At 39.8% G+C, this 16,921-nt stretch overlaps 1 protein-coding gene across 1 annotated transcript in view; it reads right to left on the reverse strand.

Annotated features, from left to right (window-relative positions):
* LOC133531318 (protein mahjong) overlaps nucleotides 1-16,921 on the reverse strand; it is a 59,949-nt gene that overhangs the window by 29,351 nt on the left and 13,677 nt on the right. Inside the window, 8 exon segments of the mRNA XM_061869453.1 lie at nucleotides 207-318; nucleotides 4,952-5,085; nucleotides 6,837-7,004; nucleotides 7,820-7,905; nucleotides 9,459-9,599; nucleotides 9,727-9,816; nucleotides 11,140-11,254; nucleotides 12,047-12,122. Of these exon segments, the coding sequence (XP_061725437.1) occupies nucleotides 207-318; nucleotides 4,952-5,085; nucleotides 6,837-7,004; nucleotides 7,820-7,905; nucleotides 9,459-9,599; nucleotides 9,727-9,816; nucleotides 11,140-11,254; nucleotides 12,047-12,122 (922 nt within the window).

The following is a 16,921-nucleotide window of genomic DNA, read 5'->3' on the forward strand; positions in this document are numbered from 1 at the left end:
ATAACCATAAAATAATGCATACATATATATATAAATAAAAATAAATAAATATTCAATATATAATATAAATAAATATGAATTCGAACCAGAAAAGTAAAGGAAATTAAAAAAGTAGAAGTACTCCAAAGAACTAAATATTTGTCTCTTTCTAAAAACCCAAATGACAAAATAGCAGGTAAGGCACAATATCACCATTAAGATATTACCTGGTTGTCGAACTCCTCTAAAATGACCCTGAACTGGAAGGAGAGGCCGAAGAACATGGTGGCGTGGCAGCGCCCCGAGTCGTGCGAACACTCCAGCAACCATAACGCGTATCTGCAAATAAATTGTACACATCATACTTATACTTAGAAAATTAGACCCACTGACAAAAGAAATAGTTTTAAATAATAGAGCTCCCTCCGACAATCTGTTTTGGTTATCTAAGACACTTTTATTATGGGGTGGGCAACTGTCAAAGGTTTGTATAGGTAAAAAACTTAAGTCGCCTGTTGTATGTAGTTGTGACGTGTTCGAATAGACATTTGTTTTGTTTGTGTGTGTCTTTTAAACATGTATTGTCTATTCGAACACGCCACAACTACATACAACAGGTGACTTACTTAAGTTTATTACCTATATAGATGGTGCTAGCGTTGGTGGCCTAGCGGTAAGAGCGTGCGACTTGCAATCCGGAGGTCGCGGGTTCAAACCCCGGCTCGTACCAATGAGTTTTTCGGAACTTACGTACGAAATATCATTTGATATTTACCAGTCGCTTTTCGGTGAAGGAAAACATCGTGAGGAAACCGGACTGATCCCAACAAGGCCTAGTTTACCCTCTGGGTTGGAAGGGCAGATGGCAGTCGCTTTCGTAAAAACTAGTGCCTACGCCAAATCTTGGGATTAGTTGTCAAGCGGACCCCAGGCTCCCATGAGCCGTGGCAGAATGCCGGGACAACGCGAGGAAGAAGATAGATGGTGCTAGCATAGGTTTGTCTGTATCTAGTTTTATTTTATGACTGTACACTAATCATGACATCTAATATAATACTTTATTTCTACACTTCGCCTTGACTTCTATAAAAATATTATAATTATAACATAATGGCTACTCCGTGGATTCTAGAACCACGGCGAGCATCCAAAAATCCCAAGCCTATTTATGACATTTGGCTTAAAAAGCTAGCGTCCACGCAATAAAATTTCCAATAAAATCAAGAATTTGACACTATTTGTAGGATTGATTGTAAAATACTTGTACCGGCCAACTTCATTGGGTCGTATTTAAGCTTCAATTTCCCCGAAGACCTCTGTCGGGCTCTCAGGCCTTCGAAGTTCAGCCCGCCGTTTCGTTTTTAAGACATTTCGAGAGCTCATGTATTTTTACTAAAATGTACATAGTAAAATATATAAGAAATCTGTATTATATTGGCCAATTGGCAAGTCCAACAGAAATTAAACTTATTAATTAATTCCTTCTTTCATTCATAGCTTTGTACTCAATGCTTCATTCGTTCTATATTCAATTTGTTACCAAGGCTCTGAAACCGGTTAAATTCCCAAACCGTTACGTACTTGGCGCAAAACCTTTAAAATTCGGTTTCGCTCGAAAAACCGTTATATTTAAACCGGTTTTTATGAGGAAAGTTATTGTGAAACTAACCGGTTTAGAACAATAAAAACCGGTTTCTTCCTATGTCGGTGTCTATGTTTACGTGGCACACCACCAGGCTGACCGACCGTTTCGTCGCTTGTCGAATAAACCGGTGTAATAGGCAGAGCGCCGGGGTGGAGGGGTTGAATCACTTAACACAGTATACAGGTTAACAGATGTATTGTCTCCCAGCTTCTGCACTTGAATCTCCAAATACTTGCTATTCTATCATTATATATATTTATTGTACGTGACAGAAGAGGAAATCCCTTATCGAGTGGAGGCGCAAGATCTATATTAAATGTGCTGATCACTCAATATGCACTAACGTGCCAATATGAGTGTCTGCCTATCGCACCTCCCCTGAAAAGGTAGGGGTTCCCTCCCCTGAAAAGAACACTATTGGTAATACAACTTTACTCTATTCTTATGTACTAAATAAGACCCTATTATGTCTTTTATTTTACATGGTCCTAAATATAGGTCATTTAATTTATTGTAACATTCATTCTTAATTAATACTAAATCACCTTAAAATTAACAATGCTTGAATTACAATTTCCTTTTAAAATTAAATTATTTTTAACACAACCATTGCATTTCACAAGTAATATTTCACATTTAAAAGTTACAACATACTTATATCATGTTTTATCCAAGTCCAACCAATCTAAAAGTTACTCCTCAACAGATGCTGTAGCTGTGATAGGTAGTTATAAATTATAACTATAGTTATTACCTTCCGTTTGCTAAACTTCTGCTCCTGACAATCTTTACATCGTTTTACATACTTAATTCAGTTTTCCCAATAATACTCGTACCTCTTCTGGATACCGTTAATCATTCTAGTTCTACCAGCATATCCACTATTTAGTAACAGTAATAATCCTTTAAATCATCTCCCGATCGGTAAGTTCGTTTATAAGTAAAAACTAAATAGTTCCTACATAACCTAGGTAATTCATCATGTCCCGCGCGAAAGACATTAATTAATCAACATTGTAACATCCTTTTTACTTGTGCTCATTTTAATATAGAACAACTCTACTATATTTAAACTTTTCCACAAAGAGCCATAAATAATCCTAATGTCTACTTTGGGACCTTTCCATACCATGATCAAGTCTCGTAACGATACGTCTATGCGTGCCTTCGTTCATGGAGAATCTTGATTCATATAAATTGTAGAGTTCACACAACAGCATTATCAGTATCATATTTTAAACTTCTGCACTGTATAAACAAGTCTCGTAACGATACGTCTAAGCGTGCCTTCGTTAATAGAGAATCTTGATTTATGCAAATTGCAGAATTTACGTAACAACATCATCAGTGTCATTTTTACCGGGACGTTCCGAATATTCTATCAAATTATCAATTCTGTATCTTCCTGCGTCCCTTTCATGATATCTACTACTCTAGGCTGGGTAAGCTCCAAAGACGTAGTATCATAGTGTCGTGTCCAGTTTATTTGTTTAAGTATAATCCGTTAGAATCCTCAACCAGTAATCCTTATCTATTTATAATTCGTAAAAAAACAAAACTTGATAATTCCCTTTCTAAACAAGTTACATCTATGTGATAACTAGTATTATAATACGAAATATTTACATAATCTTCGTTAGACACGAAAAAAACACAATTCATTACATACACATGTCATCCACCTAAATCACGTGCTGACTAACATTGACATTACACTATCCGTCTAACGTACAGAAACTACATGATTTCTGACTACTCGCGAAAACACCCGTCCTCGACCTTGCTGACTCGCACTAATCGCACCGCGATTATAGTTTGAGTGTGCAGAAACAAATTCGATACAATCATTTTTAGAATGCATAGAAAGAGGCATCTCTAAATAAACATCGGTAATTTTCGATACTCGTACCGTATCCGACCTTAATAAATTAAAAATCCCCGATTTGCTAATCGCCGAGAATATCCGCTCACCTCAACATCAAAATCCACAGCTGCAACTTCTTTTCCTTACAATATTGCTCTACTACTTTTAACACTTGGACTCCAACTTTTAACACTTGGCCCCCCTAATAACTTATCTAGACTACTCATTAAACAAAATAAACACATATATAACACATAAATATTTAAAAAAAAAACTAATCATAAACATATCACCTAAACATTTTCACGAAGAATCGCTCGCCGTACCGCTTGACACTCCAGCACCCGGCAGCAATGCGTAACCAGACGCGTAGCCGACGACATCCCGAACCTCCGACAAATCCAAACCCGCCGAAGCCAATGAAGCAATACTGATATTGGCAGCGGTTACCATAACATTGTCCTTCCTTTATCATTATGATCTCATTCTCCGTTTCAGACCACCCATCTTGGTACGTTGATTACCCAAATTAACAAAACAATAAATCACTGGGTAAGCTCGACGCCACCGACTCGTCCTCAAAGTCCTCTTCATTGTCGTCGTCCATGATGATTTTATATCCGCAGTATCCTCACACAGAATTCGTGTCTACGGTCGCCATGTAATAGGCAGAGCGCCGGGGTGGAGGGGTTGAATCACTTAACACAGTATACAGGTTAACAGATGTATTGTCTCCCAGCTTCTGCACTTGAATCTCCAAATACTTGCTATTCTATCATTATATATATTTATTGTACGTGACAGAAGAGGAAATCCCTTATCGAGTGGAGGCGCAAGATCTATATTAAATGTGCTGATCACTCAATATGCACTAACGTGCCAATATGAGTGTCTGCCTATCGCACCGGTTTTTTAGGTTACAATAAAGTTCTTAACACGTTCGCGTTCTTATAAAAGTTATAGTATAAAAACCGAAATAAACCGGTATTTCCCGGAATTTAAAAAACCGGTTCCGGGCCTTGTTCGTTACCATGTAAACCGTGTGCTTTCAATACTTTTATTTTTTTTATACTACGTCGGTGGCAAACAAGCATACGGCCCGCCTGATGGTAAGCAGTCTCCGTAGCCTATGTACATCTGCAACTCCAGAAGAGTTACATGCGCGTTGCCGACCCAACCCCCCCCCCCCACCCCCTCTTTGAGCGCTGGCAACCTTACTCACCGGCAGGAACACAACACTATAAGTAAGGTCTAGTGTTATTTGGCTGCTGTTTTCTGTAAGGTGGAGGTACTTCCCCAGTTGGGCTCTGCTCTAGATCTGGAATGACATCCGCTGTGCTGTGCCCTACCACTCGAAGCGAGATGACATTCACAATGCCCATACCTCTTTTTTGGACTTACTTTTATTTGGTGCAATTCAATGTGTGTTCCTTGTAGTATTATATAGATAGATCGACACTCACTTGACGAGGTCGGCTAGCGTGGCCCGCGGCAGCAGGCACACCCGCTCCATGGCGTCCTCGCAGTACGCCAGGTAGTACAGGCAGATGGACACGCCCGTCGCCGCCACCGACGGCCGAGGTACTTCCAGAAATTTCTAAAAAAAAACATACAAAATAATTACCATTGTGAGATACGATAGTGCTCCATGCATAACGCCCCCCCCCCCCACCCCCACCCCCGCCCTTCAGGCATGAAACGTTACAATTAAATAAATAAATAAATAAATATTATAGGACACTATTACACAAATTGACTAAGTCCCACAGTAAGCTCAATAAGGCTTGTGTTGAGGGTACTTGACAACGATATATATAATATATAAATATTTATAAATACTTAAATACATAGAAAACACCCATGACTCAGGAACAAATATCCATGCTCATCACACGAATAAATGCCCTTACCAGGATTTGAACCCGGGACCATCAGCTTCGTAGGCAGGGTCACTACCCACGAGACCAAACCGGTCGTCAACAACAACAATAAATTATTCTCGTAAAAAGTAATCAATGGCTATTTTTTTAATGTAACTTGCAAACTACATTGCCGACTGCTATAGTTAGATCTTATTTTTCTTTTACTGCTTCTGTATCTCTTTCACACACCTGCCAGTGACACAGCAAGGCCGCTACATACTTTAAAGCCTAGAAGGCTAGTGTCGAGTCTCGGGCCTCGTCGACACTCACCTGCAGCCCGCCCATGTGTATGAAGTCGATGGAGAACTTCTTGTGGCACAGCGAGGCCGCCAGGTACTTGAGAGCCTCGAAGGCTGGCCTCGAGTCTCGGGCCTCGTCGACACTCACCTGCAGCCCGCCCATGTGTATAAAGTCGATGGAGAACTTCTTGCGGCACAGCAAGGCCGCCAGGTACTTGAGAGCCTCGAAGGCTGGCCTCGAGTCTCGGGCCTCGTCGACACTCACCTGCAGCCCGCCCATGTGTATAAAGTCGATGGAGAACTTCTTGCGGCACAGCAAGGCCGCCAGGTACTTGAGAGCCTCGAAGGCTGGCCTCGAGTCTCGGGCCTCGTCGACACTCACCTGCAGCCCGCCCATGTGTATAAAGTCGATGGAGAACTTCTTGTGGCACAGCAAGGCCGCCAGGTACTTGAGAGCCTCGAAGGCTGGCCTCGAGTCTCGGGCCTCGTCGACACTCACCTGCAGCCCGCCCATGTGTATGAAGTCGATGGAGAACTTCTTGTGGCACAGCAAGGCCGCCAGGTACTTGAGAGCCTCGAAGGCTAGCCTCGAGTCTCGGGCCTCGTCGACACTCACCTGCAGCCCGCCCATGTGTATAAAGTCGATGGAGAACTTCTTACGGCACAGCAAGGCCGCCAGGTACTTGAGAGCCTCGAAGGCTGGCCTCGAGTCTCGGGCCTCGTCGACACTCACCTGCAGCCCGCCCATGTGTATAAAGTCGATGGAGAACTTCTTGTGGCACAGCAAGGCCGCCAGGTACATGAGAGCCTCGAAGGCTGGCCTCGAGTCTCGTCGACACTCACCTGCAGCCCGCCCATGTGTATAAAGTCGATGGAGAACTTCTTGTGGCACAGCAAGGCCGCCAGGTACTTGAGAGCCTCGAAGGCTGGCCTCGAGTCTCGGGCCTCGTCGACACTCACCTGCAGCCCGCCCATGTGTATAAAGTCGATGGAGAACTTCTTGTGGCACAGCAAGGCCGCCAGGTACATGAGAGCCTCGAAGGCTGGCCTCGAGTCTCGTCGACACTCACCTGCAGCCCGCCCATGTGTATAAAGTCGATGGAGAACTTCTTGTGGCACAGCAAGGCCGCCAGGTACTTGAGAGCCTCGAAGGCTGGCCTCGAGTCTCGGGCCTCGTCGACACTCACCTGCAGCCCGCCCATGTGTATAAAGTCGATGGAGAACTTCTTGTGGCACAGCAAGGCCGCCAGGTACTTGAGAGCCTCGAAGGCTAGCCTCGAGTCTCGGGACTCGCGCACGTTGAGGTAGCCGAGGATGAGCCCGAGCGCGTTTTGTGCGAACACGTGCGATAGGAACTGCAAACAGACGAACAATAATTAGTGAACTGAAATATATGTAACACTTGCACCAATAGATCGATCATCATACACTAATCGATCGATCGATTGGTGTAAACTATCGATCGACGTTGACTGTTCCATTCTACTTTGGATCGAAGCCATCGATCGATATTTATTTATTTAATTCCATTCAATCATCGATCGCAGACATCGATCGATTGGTCTAGTAGAAACTATCGATTGACGTTGACTGTTCCATTCTACCATCGATCGATAACGATCGATTGGTCTAGTACAAACTATCGATCGACCTTGACTATTCCATTCTACCATCGATCTAAGCCATCGATCGATATCGATCGATTGGTCTAGTAGAAACTATCGATCGACGTTGACTGTCAAATTCTACTGTCGATCGAAGCCATCGATCGATATCGATCGATTGGTCTAGTAGAAACCATCTAACTATCTAGCAGAAGTAGTAGTAGAAAAGATCGTTTGGTGTGGTAACACCCTTTCAGATTCGGAATTTCATAGAGAAGTAACATCAATATGAAAATGAAGTCAGTTTATTTTATACCTTTTTACCTGATTGCAAAAGGAGGGTTATAATTTACACATACGCATTCTTTGGCACGATTAGATGGATCTCGACGTGTGAAGAGTCAATACATTCCGCCAAGTTGTGGAACTGACATTATGTGGATTAAATTTACCAATAAATCTATATAGCAATTTTGACGTCAAAGTGTGACTGTCGGTTTTTTTTTTAATTCGACTTATTTCGTAATAGTTTAAATGAAAATACTCGTTTTATTAAAATAGGTTACCTCTTGGTACTCGCCCATGGGCGTGAGGTATCGTAGTATGAGCATCTGTTTGGTGGCGTCCGTCGGCGGGTGGATTTGGATATTTCCTGGAACACAATCGAAGATGTAGAGAGATAATATTGTTTTGTGAGTATTATTGAGCCAGCGAAGAGGTTTTTTTTTTTAATCTTATTTATTTTATAAGCCATACATCTTAAGATTAAGTCGGCTTAAAAATAGTAACATTGATACTTAAACTTTAGGTGTTACTTAAAACATTAGGGTTACTAATACTTAAGGAGTATTTTTTAATATTCAAAACTAAACAAAGTTACTTAAACTTTAGGTGTTACTTAAACAATTGGGATTACTATTTGAGGAGAGTTTTTATAATATTCGAATCTAAGGTCCAATGACTGTATGATGAAACTTAAAAATCTACCACTATATTCGGCAGTGAATCCTGAGCTTAAAATTTGGCCAGCGAAGAGGTTTGAGTTAGGAAAATAATGTGTCGTATCTCTGGCTGCAAAGGCTAGGAAACGGTTTTTAAAATACCGGTAAATACCGGTTTATTTCGGTTTTCTCCGAACTTTTATAAGAAAGCGAACGTTTTAAGAACTTTATTGTAACCTAAAAAAACGGTTTATTCGACGAGCGACGAAACGGCCAGCCGGCCTGGTAGTGTGCCACGTAAATATAGACACTGACTTAAGAAACCGGTTTTCATTGTTCTAAAACGGTTAATTCGACAAGAACTGTTCTCATGAAAACCGGTTTTTCGAGAGAAATCGAAATTAAAAGGTTTTGCGCCAAGTACATGATAACGGTTTGGAAATTTAACCGGTTTCCGAGTCTTGCTGGCTGCTCTCTACTGGACCTACTGGTCGCATTCCTCAACCGATCCTCGTGATAGATTCGAAAACTATGTACATATAAAAAAAAAATCCGATTCACTTTTTGAATTTTTTCACAACGGCGAAGTTACGGGAATATGCGAGGTCGACAGCACACAGCCTCTAGTAATTTGCGAGTTCGACAGCACACAGCCTATAGTAATTTGCGAGGTCGACAGCACACAGCCTATAGTAATATGCGAGGTCGACAGCACACAGCCTCTAGTAATTTGCGAGTTCGACAGCACACAGCCTATAGTAATTTGCGAGTTCGACAGCACACAGCCTATAGTAACTTGCGAGGTCGACAGCACACAGCCTATAGTAATATGCGAGGTCGACAGCACACAGCCTCTAGTAATTTGCAAGGTCGACAGCACACAGTCTATAGTAAATTGCGAGTTCGACAGCACACAGCCTATAGTAATTTGCGAGGTCGACAGCACACAGCCTATAGTAATATGCGAGGTCGACAGCACACAGCCTCTAGTAATTTGCAAGGTCGACAGCACACAGTCTATAGTAAATTGCGAGTTCGACAGCACACAGCCTATAGTAATTTGCGAGTTCGACAGCACACAGCCTATAGTAATTTGCGAGGTCGACAGCACACAGCCTATAGTAATATGCGAGGTCGACAGCACACAGCCTCTAGTAATTTGCAAGGTCGACAGCACACAGTCTATAGTAAATTGCGAGTTCGACAGCACACAGTCTATAGTAATGAAGCGTGTGTAGGACGGTGTATGTATGTAGTATCGTACCTATAACGTAAGTCTCCATCTCCGCCCAGCTGGAGTTGGACTCGGTCTCGTGCACGGGCGGCGGCGGGAGCGCGAGCGGCGGCGGGCGCGGCGGCGGGGACATCATGCCGCTGCCGCAGTGTAGGGGGGATGACGCGTTTGCTGGAAAGGTAACACTTTTCTAAAGTACTGTATTTACTTCATACGATATAATGTATTTCCAACAGTTCGTCAACACAAACATCAAATTTTAAATACATATTCTATACACAAATTACAGACAACTCACAATTGCAGTTTTTGACAGGTGTGGACGGGTCCGCCGGCGACAGCGCCTCCATCTCCACGTCGCCGCCCCCGCCCGAGTCTTTCTCCCGGTCTGGGGACAATACAACATCTTCAACTCAACCCTTCTACCGCCAATCACGTCAATTATACTCTGTATCTTTAGGTATTTAAATAAAAGTAAACAGTCTAAATTAATAACTATTTAGAATCATCAAGCAATCAAAGCAAATCGAAATTGTAACTGAAGTTCACTTTAGGTAGATTTTTTTAACAAAGTTTATTAAAATGATTAGCAGATAATCTGTTGCGCAAATCATTTTGTATATACGCTTTTCAAACTGTGATATCGGATATCGGCCTGCTGATTAAATAGTTCAAACATTACTAAAGGCCAAAGCGATACTTGCAGAGCCAAGCAAAATAAAACCAAATAAATCAAATCAGGCAAACAGACACAATGGCGTGGCCTCTTTATGTTATGTTTATAGTAAAAGCCTAATCCATTTTTTATTGGGTCCATTGTGAGTGTTAATGTTAATTTCTAATTGGCTGAAGAGTGGAAGAGATTTAAAAAAAAACCTTGTTAATTATTGGTTAGGTGTAAAATTGATAAGCCAGATAAAAAAACCTGTGATATCAATTTGCGCTAAATTTGGTAGTTCAACTGAAATAGATAAATAGACGAAAACATATTAATTACTAATCGAAATTAAGGTAATAAAATTTTTACTTTTAACGCTTGTATTACTGGTCCTGTTGAAAATTATCTTTCAGGTAGGGCATGAATACCGGAATCACGAAATACCGGAATATCAAAACGATATTATAATATGGGAATTGAAGACGATCAATATCAAATTCCGGTATGATAAATTTTTAGTTTTATTTCATTAATAAAATTATGAAATACGACGAAAACTGCGTATAATGTTTTTAAAAAAGAGGTTTAAAAAATATTTTAGGAGGTAATATTTAATACCGATATTAATTTCGGTATTAAGGGTCAATATCGGTTTTCAATAATGGTATTGAGGATAGTCCGATATCGGATGCTCTAAATTAGTACATTACGATACAAGTGCGAAAAATAGGAAATTCGAAACGAGTGGCGATAAATTAAAACACGACCAAAGGGAGTGTTTTAAATCGACACGAGTTGCGAATTACCTATTCGCACATGTATCGTACAACGTTTTACAGTACATATGGCCCTTTAAATGTTCGACACAGTAACGTAATATGCTACTTCTCGCACTAGTGCTATAAAGTAGCCCCATATGTACTGTAAAATATTTTAGGAGGTAATATTTAATACCGATACTAATTTCGGTATTAAGGGTCAATATCGGTTTTCAATAATGGTATTGAGGATAGTCCGATATCGGATGCTCTAAATAAGGAATGTAAGGTGTACCTTTCTTGCCGGGCTTGTCGCTGGGCCCGTTGCACTTCACGTCGCTCTGTCGCTTCTTGTCGAAGCGCGCGAAGTGCCGCGTCTGGCTCGGCGGCGTTGTGTTTTGATTATTTTGCTGAAACACCATTTTATTTTAGCGATACAGTTTTTAAATGTTTTTATACGTTAAATATGGCGGTTCTGTTGGCAAAGGGAGTTGAGTTAAAACTAATCTAAAAACTCAGCTTGTACCAAATGGTTCACAGAACGTCAACACAATAACATTTAAACTTTAGGTGCCGTAGGTTCAGAGCGGAGCGGAGTTTTTGAAAAATCGTACGGCTTTTTAGGGTCCCGTAGTCAACCTAGCCTAGATTTTTTTATACTACGTCGATGGCATACGACCCGCCTGATGGTAAGCAGTCTCCACAGCCTATGTACGCCTGCAATTCAGGAGTTACATGCGCGTTACCGATCATAACACTCCGCACCCTCGTTGAGCTCTAGCAACCTTACTCACCGGCAGGAACACAACACTATGAGTAGGGTCTAGTGTTATTTGGCTGCGGTTTTCTGTAAGGTGGAGGTACTTCCCCAGTTGGGCTCTGCTCTAGATCTCTAATGACATCCACTGGCTGTGCCCTACCACACAAAGCGAGATGACATTCACAATGCCCATACCTCTCTTCTGGACGTAGTTTAAGGACGTACCCGGGTCCAAGCCAACTTATATATATAAATACTTACACAAAAAGATCCATAACTCAGGAATAAATATTCGTGATGAACACACAAATGAATGCCCTTACCGGGATTCGAACCCGGGATGTCCAATTTCGTAGGCAGGGCCACTACCACCTAGGCTAGTGGAAATCTAAAATGTCTGTTTCAGAAAGGTTACAGTGCTCTCATAAACAAAAGGCCCAACCTTTTCCTCCTGGTTCTTGTTCCGCAGCACGTGCAGCCGGCGCAGCATGAGCGGCACCAGCATCGCGTTGATGTCCCTGCAAGATAAATAAATAAATATTATAGGACATTATTACACAAATTGACTAAGTCCCACAGTAAGCTCAACAAGGCTTGTGTTGAAGGTACTTAGACAACGATATATATAATATATAAATATTTATAAATACTTAAATACATAGAAAACACCTATGACTCAGAAACAAATATTCATGCTCATCACACGAATAAATGCCCTTACCAGGATTTGAACCCGGGACCATCGGCTTCATAGGCAGGGTCACTACCCACTAGGCCAGACCGGTCGTCAAAACATGCAAACACTAATTAGTTACTCCAAATTTTATGTATTATTAACCATAGACTATATATCTCTATTATTGACTACGTGCGAAGTGCACGGTGGGGGTAAGTAAAGCGATCGCAGCGCATGCGGTGGTAAAAAACAGCACCAACCGAGGATAGCGTCTTTTCGTTTAACAAATTATATGGCTCGAAATGGAACATAAATTTACGATTACTCCTGAAATACTCATTTAAATTGTATGGTGTAATCTGTATGAAATGCTTAATATAACTAACGTATTTCATTTGATTATTATTAATACTGTATCCGTGTATATAGCTTTGCAAATGCCACATATTGTGTGTTTTTTTCTAGAAATTAAGAATCCCATCAAAAACATTTTCATGTAAAATGTAGCCAAGACGAGACCATAAGGCTCGCACTGTCAAAAAGTTATCAGATCTCTTGTAGAGCCAAGCTTCTAACTCTACAAGCCCTAACTTCACAAACTCTACTCCTTAGTCAAAATATATCGCTTGGCCGTTTCGCTACCGTCACATCGAGTAGTAGAGCGTCTGATGGTAAGCAGTCTCCGTAGCCTATGGACAACTTCGGAGAAATTACATGCCGACCCTAACACTCTGCACCCTCGTTGAGCTCTGGCAACCTTACTCACCAGCAGGAACACAACACTTTGAGTAGGGTCGTTATTTGTTAGTGTGTTCAAATTACTGCATCTAAGTAATTAAAACTGCACGAGGCCATGCTTGGCGAGGAACAGAAGCGTATGGAGGACCCTGGTCTTCAACAGAGCATGACGTCACGATCCTCAGCATCAAGGGAACTACTGAAGAAGTCCTACAAATTCTCCATAAAAAAATGTTACGGAGTAGTAATTTTTGCCATGAAATAAAGACTTGCATAACATAAAAGTAATCCAAAGGTCAATCGATTCGTTTTTAATTTATGTGGTTGTAGGCTAAAACTAGATTATTAAGAGTAGTGGAAGGTGCAGCTCATAAAATAGGGCGTTGCGTGAACAAAACTTTTCCTTAGGCAGGTTTGGTCCTTGGGACCCAAGGATGGATTTAAGAAGTGGAGCCACCAAAATTTTCGATGTACATTTTTAGGGAGGGGGGGGGGGCTCTCAATTTTTTCTTGATATCTATATAATTTAAGCTACTAGGCCAAGTTTGATATCGTTTTTGTATAAATTAGGGATGCCGAATTCATTTATGGTAGCATATTGACACCATTTCGAAGTAAAAACATAATATTAAAAAAAAAACTTTTTTTAATTCATCTTCACGCTAAAATCGCTGAACCAATTAAGTTAAAATTTGGTATAGAGATAGTTTGAGTCCCGGAGAAGAATATGGGATAGTTTTTTCAATCAAAAATCATCTCTTAATGAGGTGGAAATTTGTATGAAGAATCCATATCCGCTGAATTCTCGGACTCGCACTTGTCCAATTTTTATTTTATTTCCGGACGTATGTGTAGTGTGTGCACACACTCGTAATACATACACACAATAGTAAATAGATCACAAACGAATATTACTACTACATCTAAATAAATTGAAAAGAGTATTATTTGAACAGTTGCCCTAATACCACGTTTTCATTCAACTAGAACTGTAACCAATACATTTTGTAGAACAAGAAAAATAACGATACCACCGTGAGATTATTATATTATCTAAACAAGATAGATATAAAATCTATGACACAGTAATTTCATGCACTATTAAACATACATGTTCAATAAAAAAATGGCCGTTATATAAACATCGACGCTGTAACTTCTCGACACTCGAAAAAATCAAAAACAATGAAATACTTCAAAACGCTTTTGATACTGTGTGTAATAATATCTGCAATGGCAGCTCCTGACTTGGAAGACTTGGACGACAGGACGAGGATTTTCGATCTTCAAAAGATAATGGGAATATTAAAGGGTTTTTTTAACCCTCAAAAGATAACGAGTTTCATCAATAGTTTGATGGGGTCGCCGCCGCAGTCGAGAGAGATTGGAGTGAATGCCACAGCCGAAGAACAGGACCTATCCTTCTAATATGCCGAAAACAGTAACGTTCATTTTTTTTTGTTGCCATTTGTTTTTTTTTTTTTTTTTTTTTTTTTTTCCACACTTACAACTATCTTTACAGGTACTAAACCTAAGGCAATAGTGTAACTATTAACAAAAAAATATTTTAACTTATGGCGCATATAACATAATGTGAACAATGTAGACTTTGTGAATTCAGTCAGATTACACCAAAACAAATCAATGCTCTCGGCTACTAGGTTAAGGGTCCGGTTGTGTCATGACTATCCTTAGATATATTGAAGACAGTGTAAAATGTATTTTTGTTATTTATTGTTGGCTTTCCATGAGAGAAAGGTCCTTATACACATGGAGCAAGGACCCTTTAGGCATGGAACGTCACATACTCGTACTGTTTCCAAGACTATCCTTAGAAAATACCAAAGATACATTGATTGTAAACGAGATGGCGCTGTACAGATACATTTCGCAGTAACTCTGATTGTCAAAAGTTGAAGTTTGACAATTCAGTGAGCGCAAAACATGGCGCAGTACAGCGCCATCTGTTTTGGATGTTAAATTAAAGGGCACGTTTTTTTCTTAGACTTTACCTCTCTATTACAACCCATTTTCTTTGATTACAACCAATTATCTTTTAAAATACTGAAGTTTGTGTAAAATTTATTGTCCTTATTTGTTTTTGTGTCCATACTGTTTTGGTAGTAGGTATAACATTTACATTTTTTTTGTTTCCGTAATTGTGCTTTAGAAAATGTATATTATGATTGGAACGCTACACTCTAAATGGAGGGGTGAGATGATTTGTATTTTATGGTTTTTTTGTATGTATTTATAAATATGTAATAATCATAAATGGGTTTTTGTTTTTAATAGGACATTATTACACAAATTGACTAAGTCCCACAGTAAGCTCAATAAGGCTTGTGTTGAGGGTACTTAGACAACGAGAGGAGTAGTGTTCAAAAAAAGGAGAAAAAAATCAAAAAAAATTTTTTTTTGTCGAATTTCACAAAAACTCATATTAAATTTTTTGCTTCTGTTGCCATCAGGAATGCATCGTTAAAATCTCTCGCAATGCTCACGGGCACCTTGTATATAATATATAAATATTAATAAATACTTAAATACATAGAAAACGCCCATGACTCAGGAACAAATATCCATGCTCATCACACGAACAAATGCCCTTACCAGGATTTGAACCCGGGACCATCAGCTTCGTAGGCAGGGTCACTACCCACTAAGCCAAACCGGTCGTAAAATGGGTATTGTAATGTACTGTATTTATCTCAGTAAATCATACGATATAATGTATTTCCAACGGTTCGCCGACGCTTCATCAATCGTAGTATGACTGTTCTACTCGGCGGTCTAACATCGACTGACTGTAACTGTCTGTGACGTTACCATGACGTTAGCGCTCGAAACGTCTATACACTAGAGCTATCAACAATTTTTCAAATTTGAAAGATTTTTTCTGATTACTTTTTCTTCTCAAATTAAAAAAACATGGTCAAACACTTTGAATAGTTGATAAATGGAGATTCTATTTAACTATTTTTAAGTATTTCTTGTCAGTTAAATTAAAATCTGGTCTTAAAATTTAATAATAATTAATTATATTTGACGTTATCTATGAAAAGGGACCTTATTGTCGATGGCGCTTCCGCTGTTATTAACGGTGCTCCGATATAAATACAACGCTGCGCGACGCAGTGCGGCGTAAGCGCCATCGACAATAAGGTCCCTTTTCATAGATAATGCCACATATGTATATATGTTAGTGTTACATTGATTGAGTAAGATGCGTACAATCTAAGTCAATTACGTGCTTCGAATTTGACAGGTAAACGAGATATGAGATGGCGCTGTACAGATACATTTCGCAGTAACTCTAATTGTCAAAAGTTGACATTTGACAATTCAGTGACCGCAAAACATGGCGCAGTACAGCGCCATCTGTTTTGCATATCAAAATAAGATGCACGTTTTTTGTTAGACTCTATCTCTCTATTACAATGCACTACCTGTTGACTTTTGTATGAGTTCTAAATTTCCTGCTACCTAAAGGTTGTCTGGAAGAGATCGCTTTTTAGCGATAAGACCGCCTGTTGTTACCTGGTTCTATTTTCCTTTAAAATTCATTTGTAGTTTTACATGTTGTTAGTTGTAAGCAAATACTATTAAGGTTATTGTAACTATGTCGTATGATGTCACTTGCCGTTAGTGTTTTCAGAATTAAATAATTCATATGACGTTAATTATTATTTTCAATTTATAAAACTTGTAACTTAAATAATTAGTAATGTGATTGATATTTCAAGTGACATCATTCGATCATTCATTCAAACTTCATTCTGTGAAGTTATTTAAGCGGCAGTTACTTGGAATCCGTCTCTTTTGCTGTTGAATTTTCAATGAATAAAGAACTAGCTGTACTTGGAGTGTCATTTAAAATTATACTCAATTAATAATTCAGAA

The sequence above is a fragment of the Cydia pomonella genome, chromosome 25 (assembly GCF_033807575.1).
Source record: "Cydia pomonella isolate Wapato2018A chromosome 25, ilCydPomo1, whole genome shotgun sequence".
Classification (NCBI taxonomy): domain Eukaryota; kingdom Metazoa; phylum Arthropoda; class Insecta; order Lepidoptera; family Tortricidae; genus Cydia; species Cydia pomonella.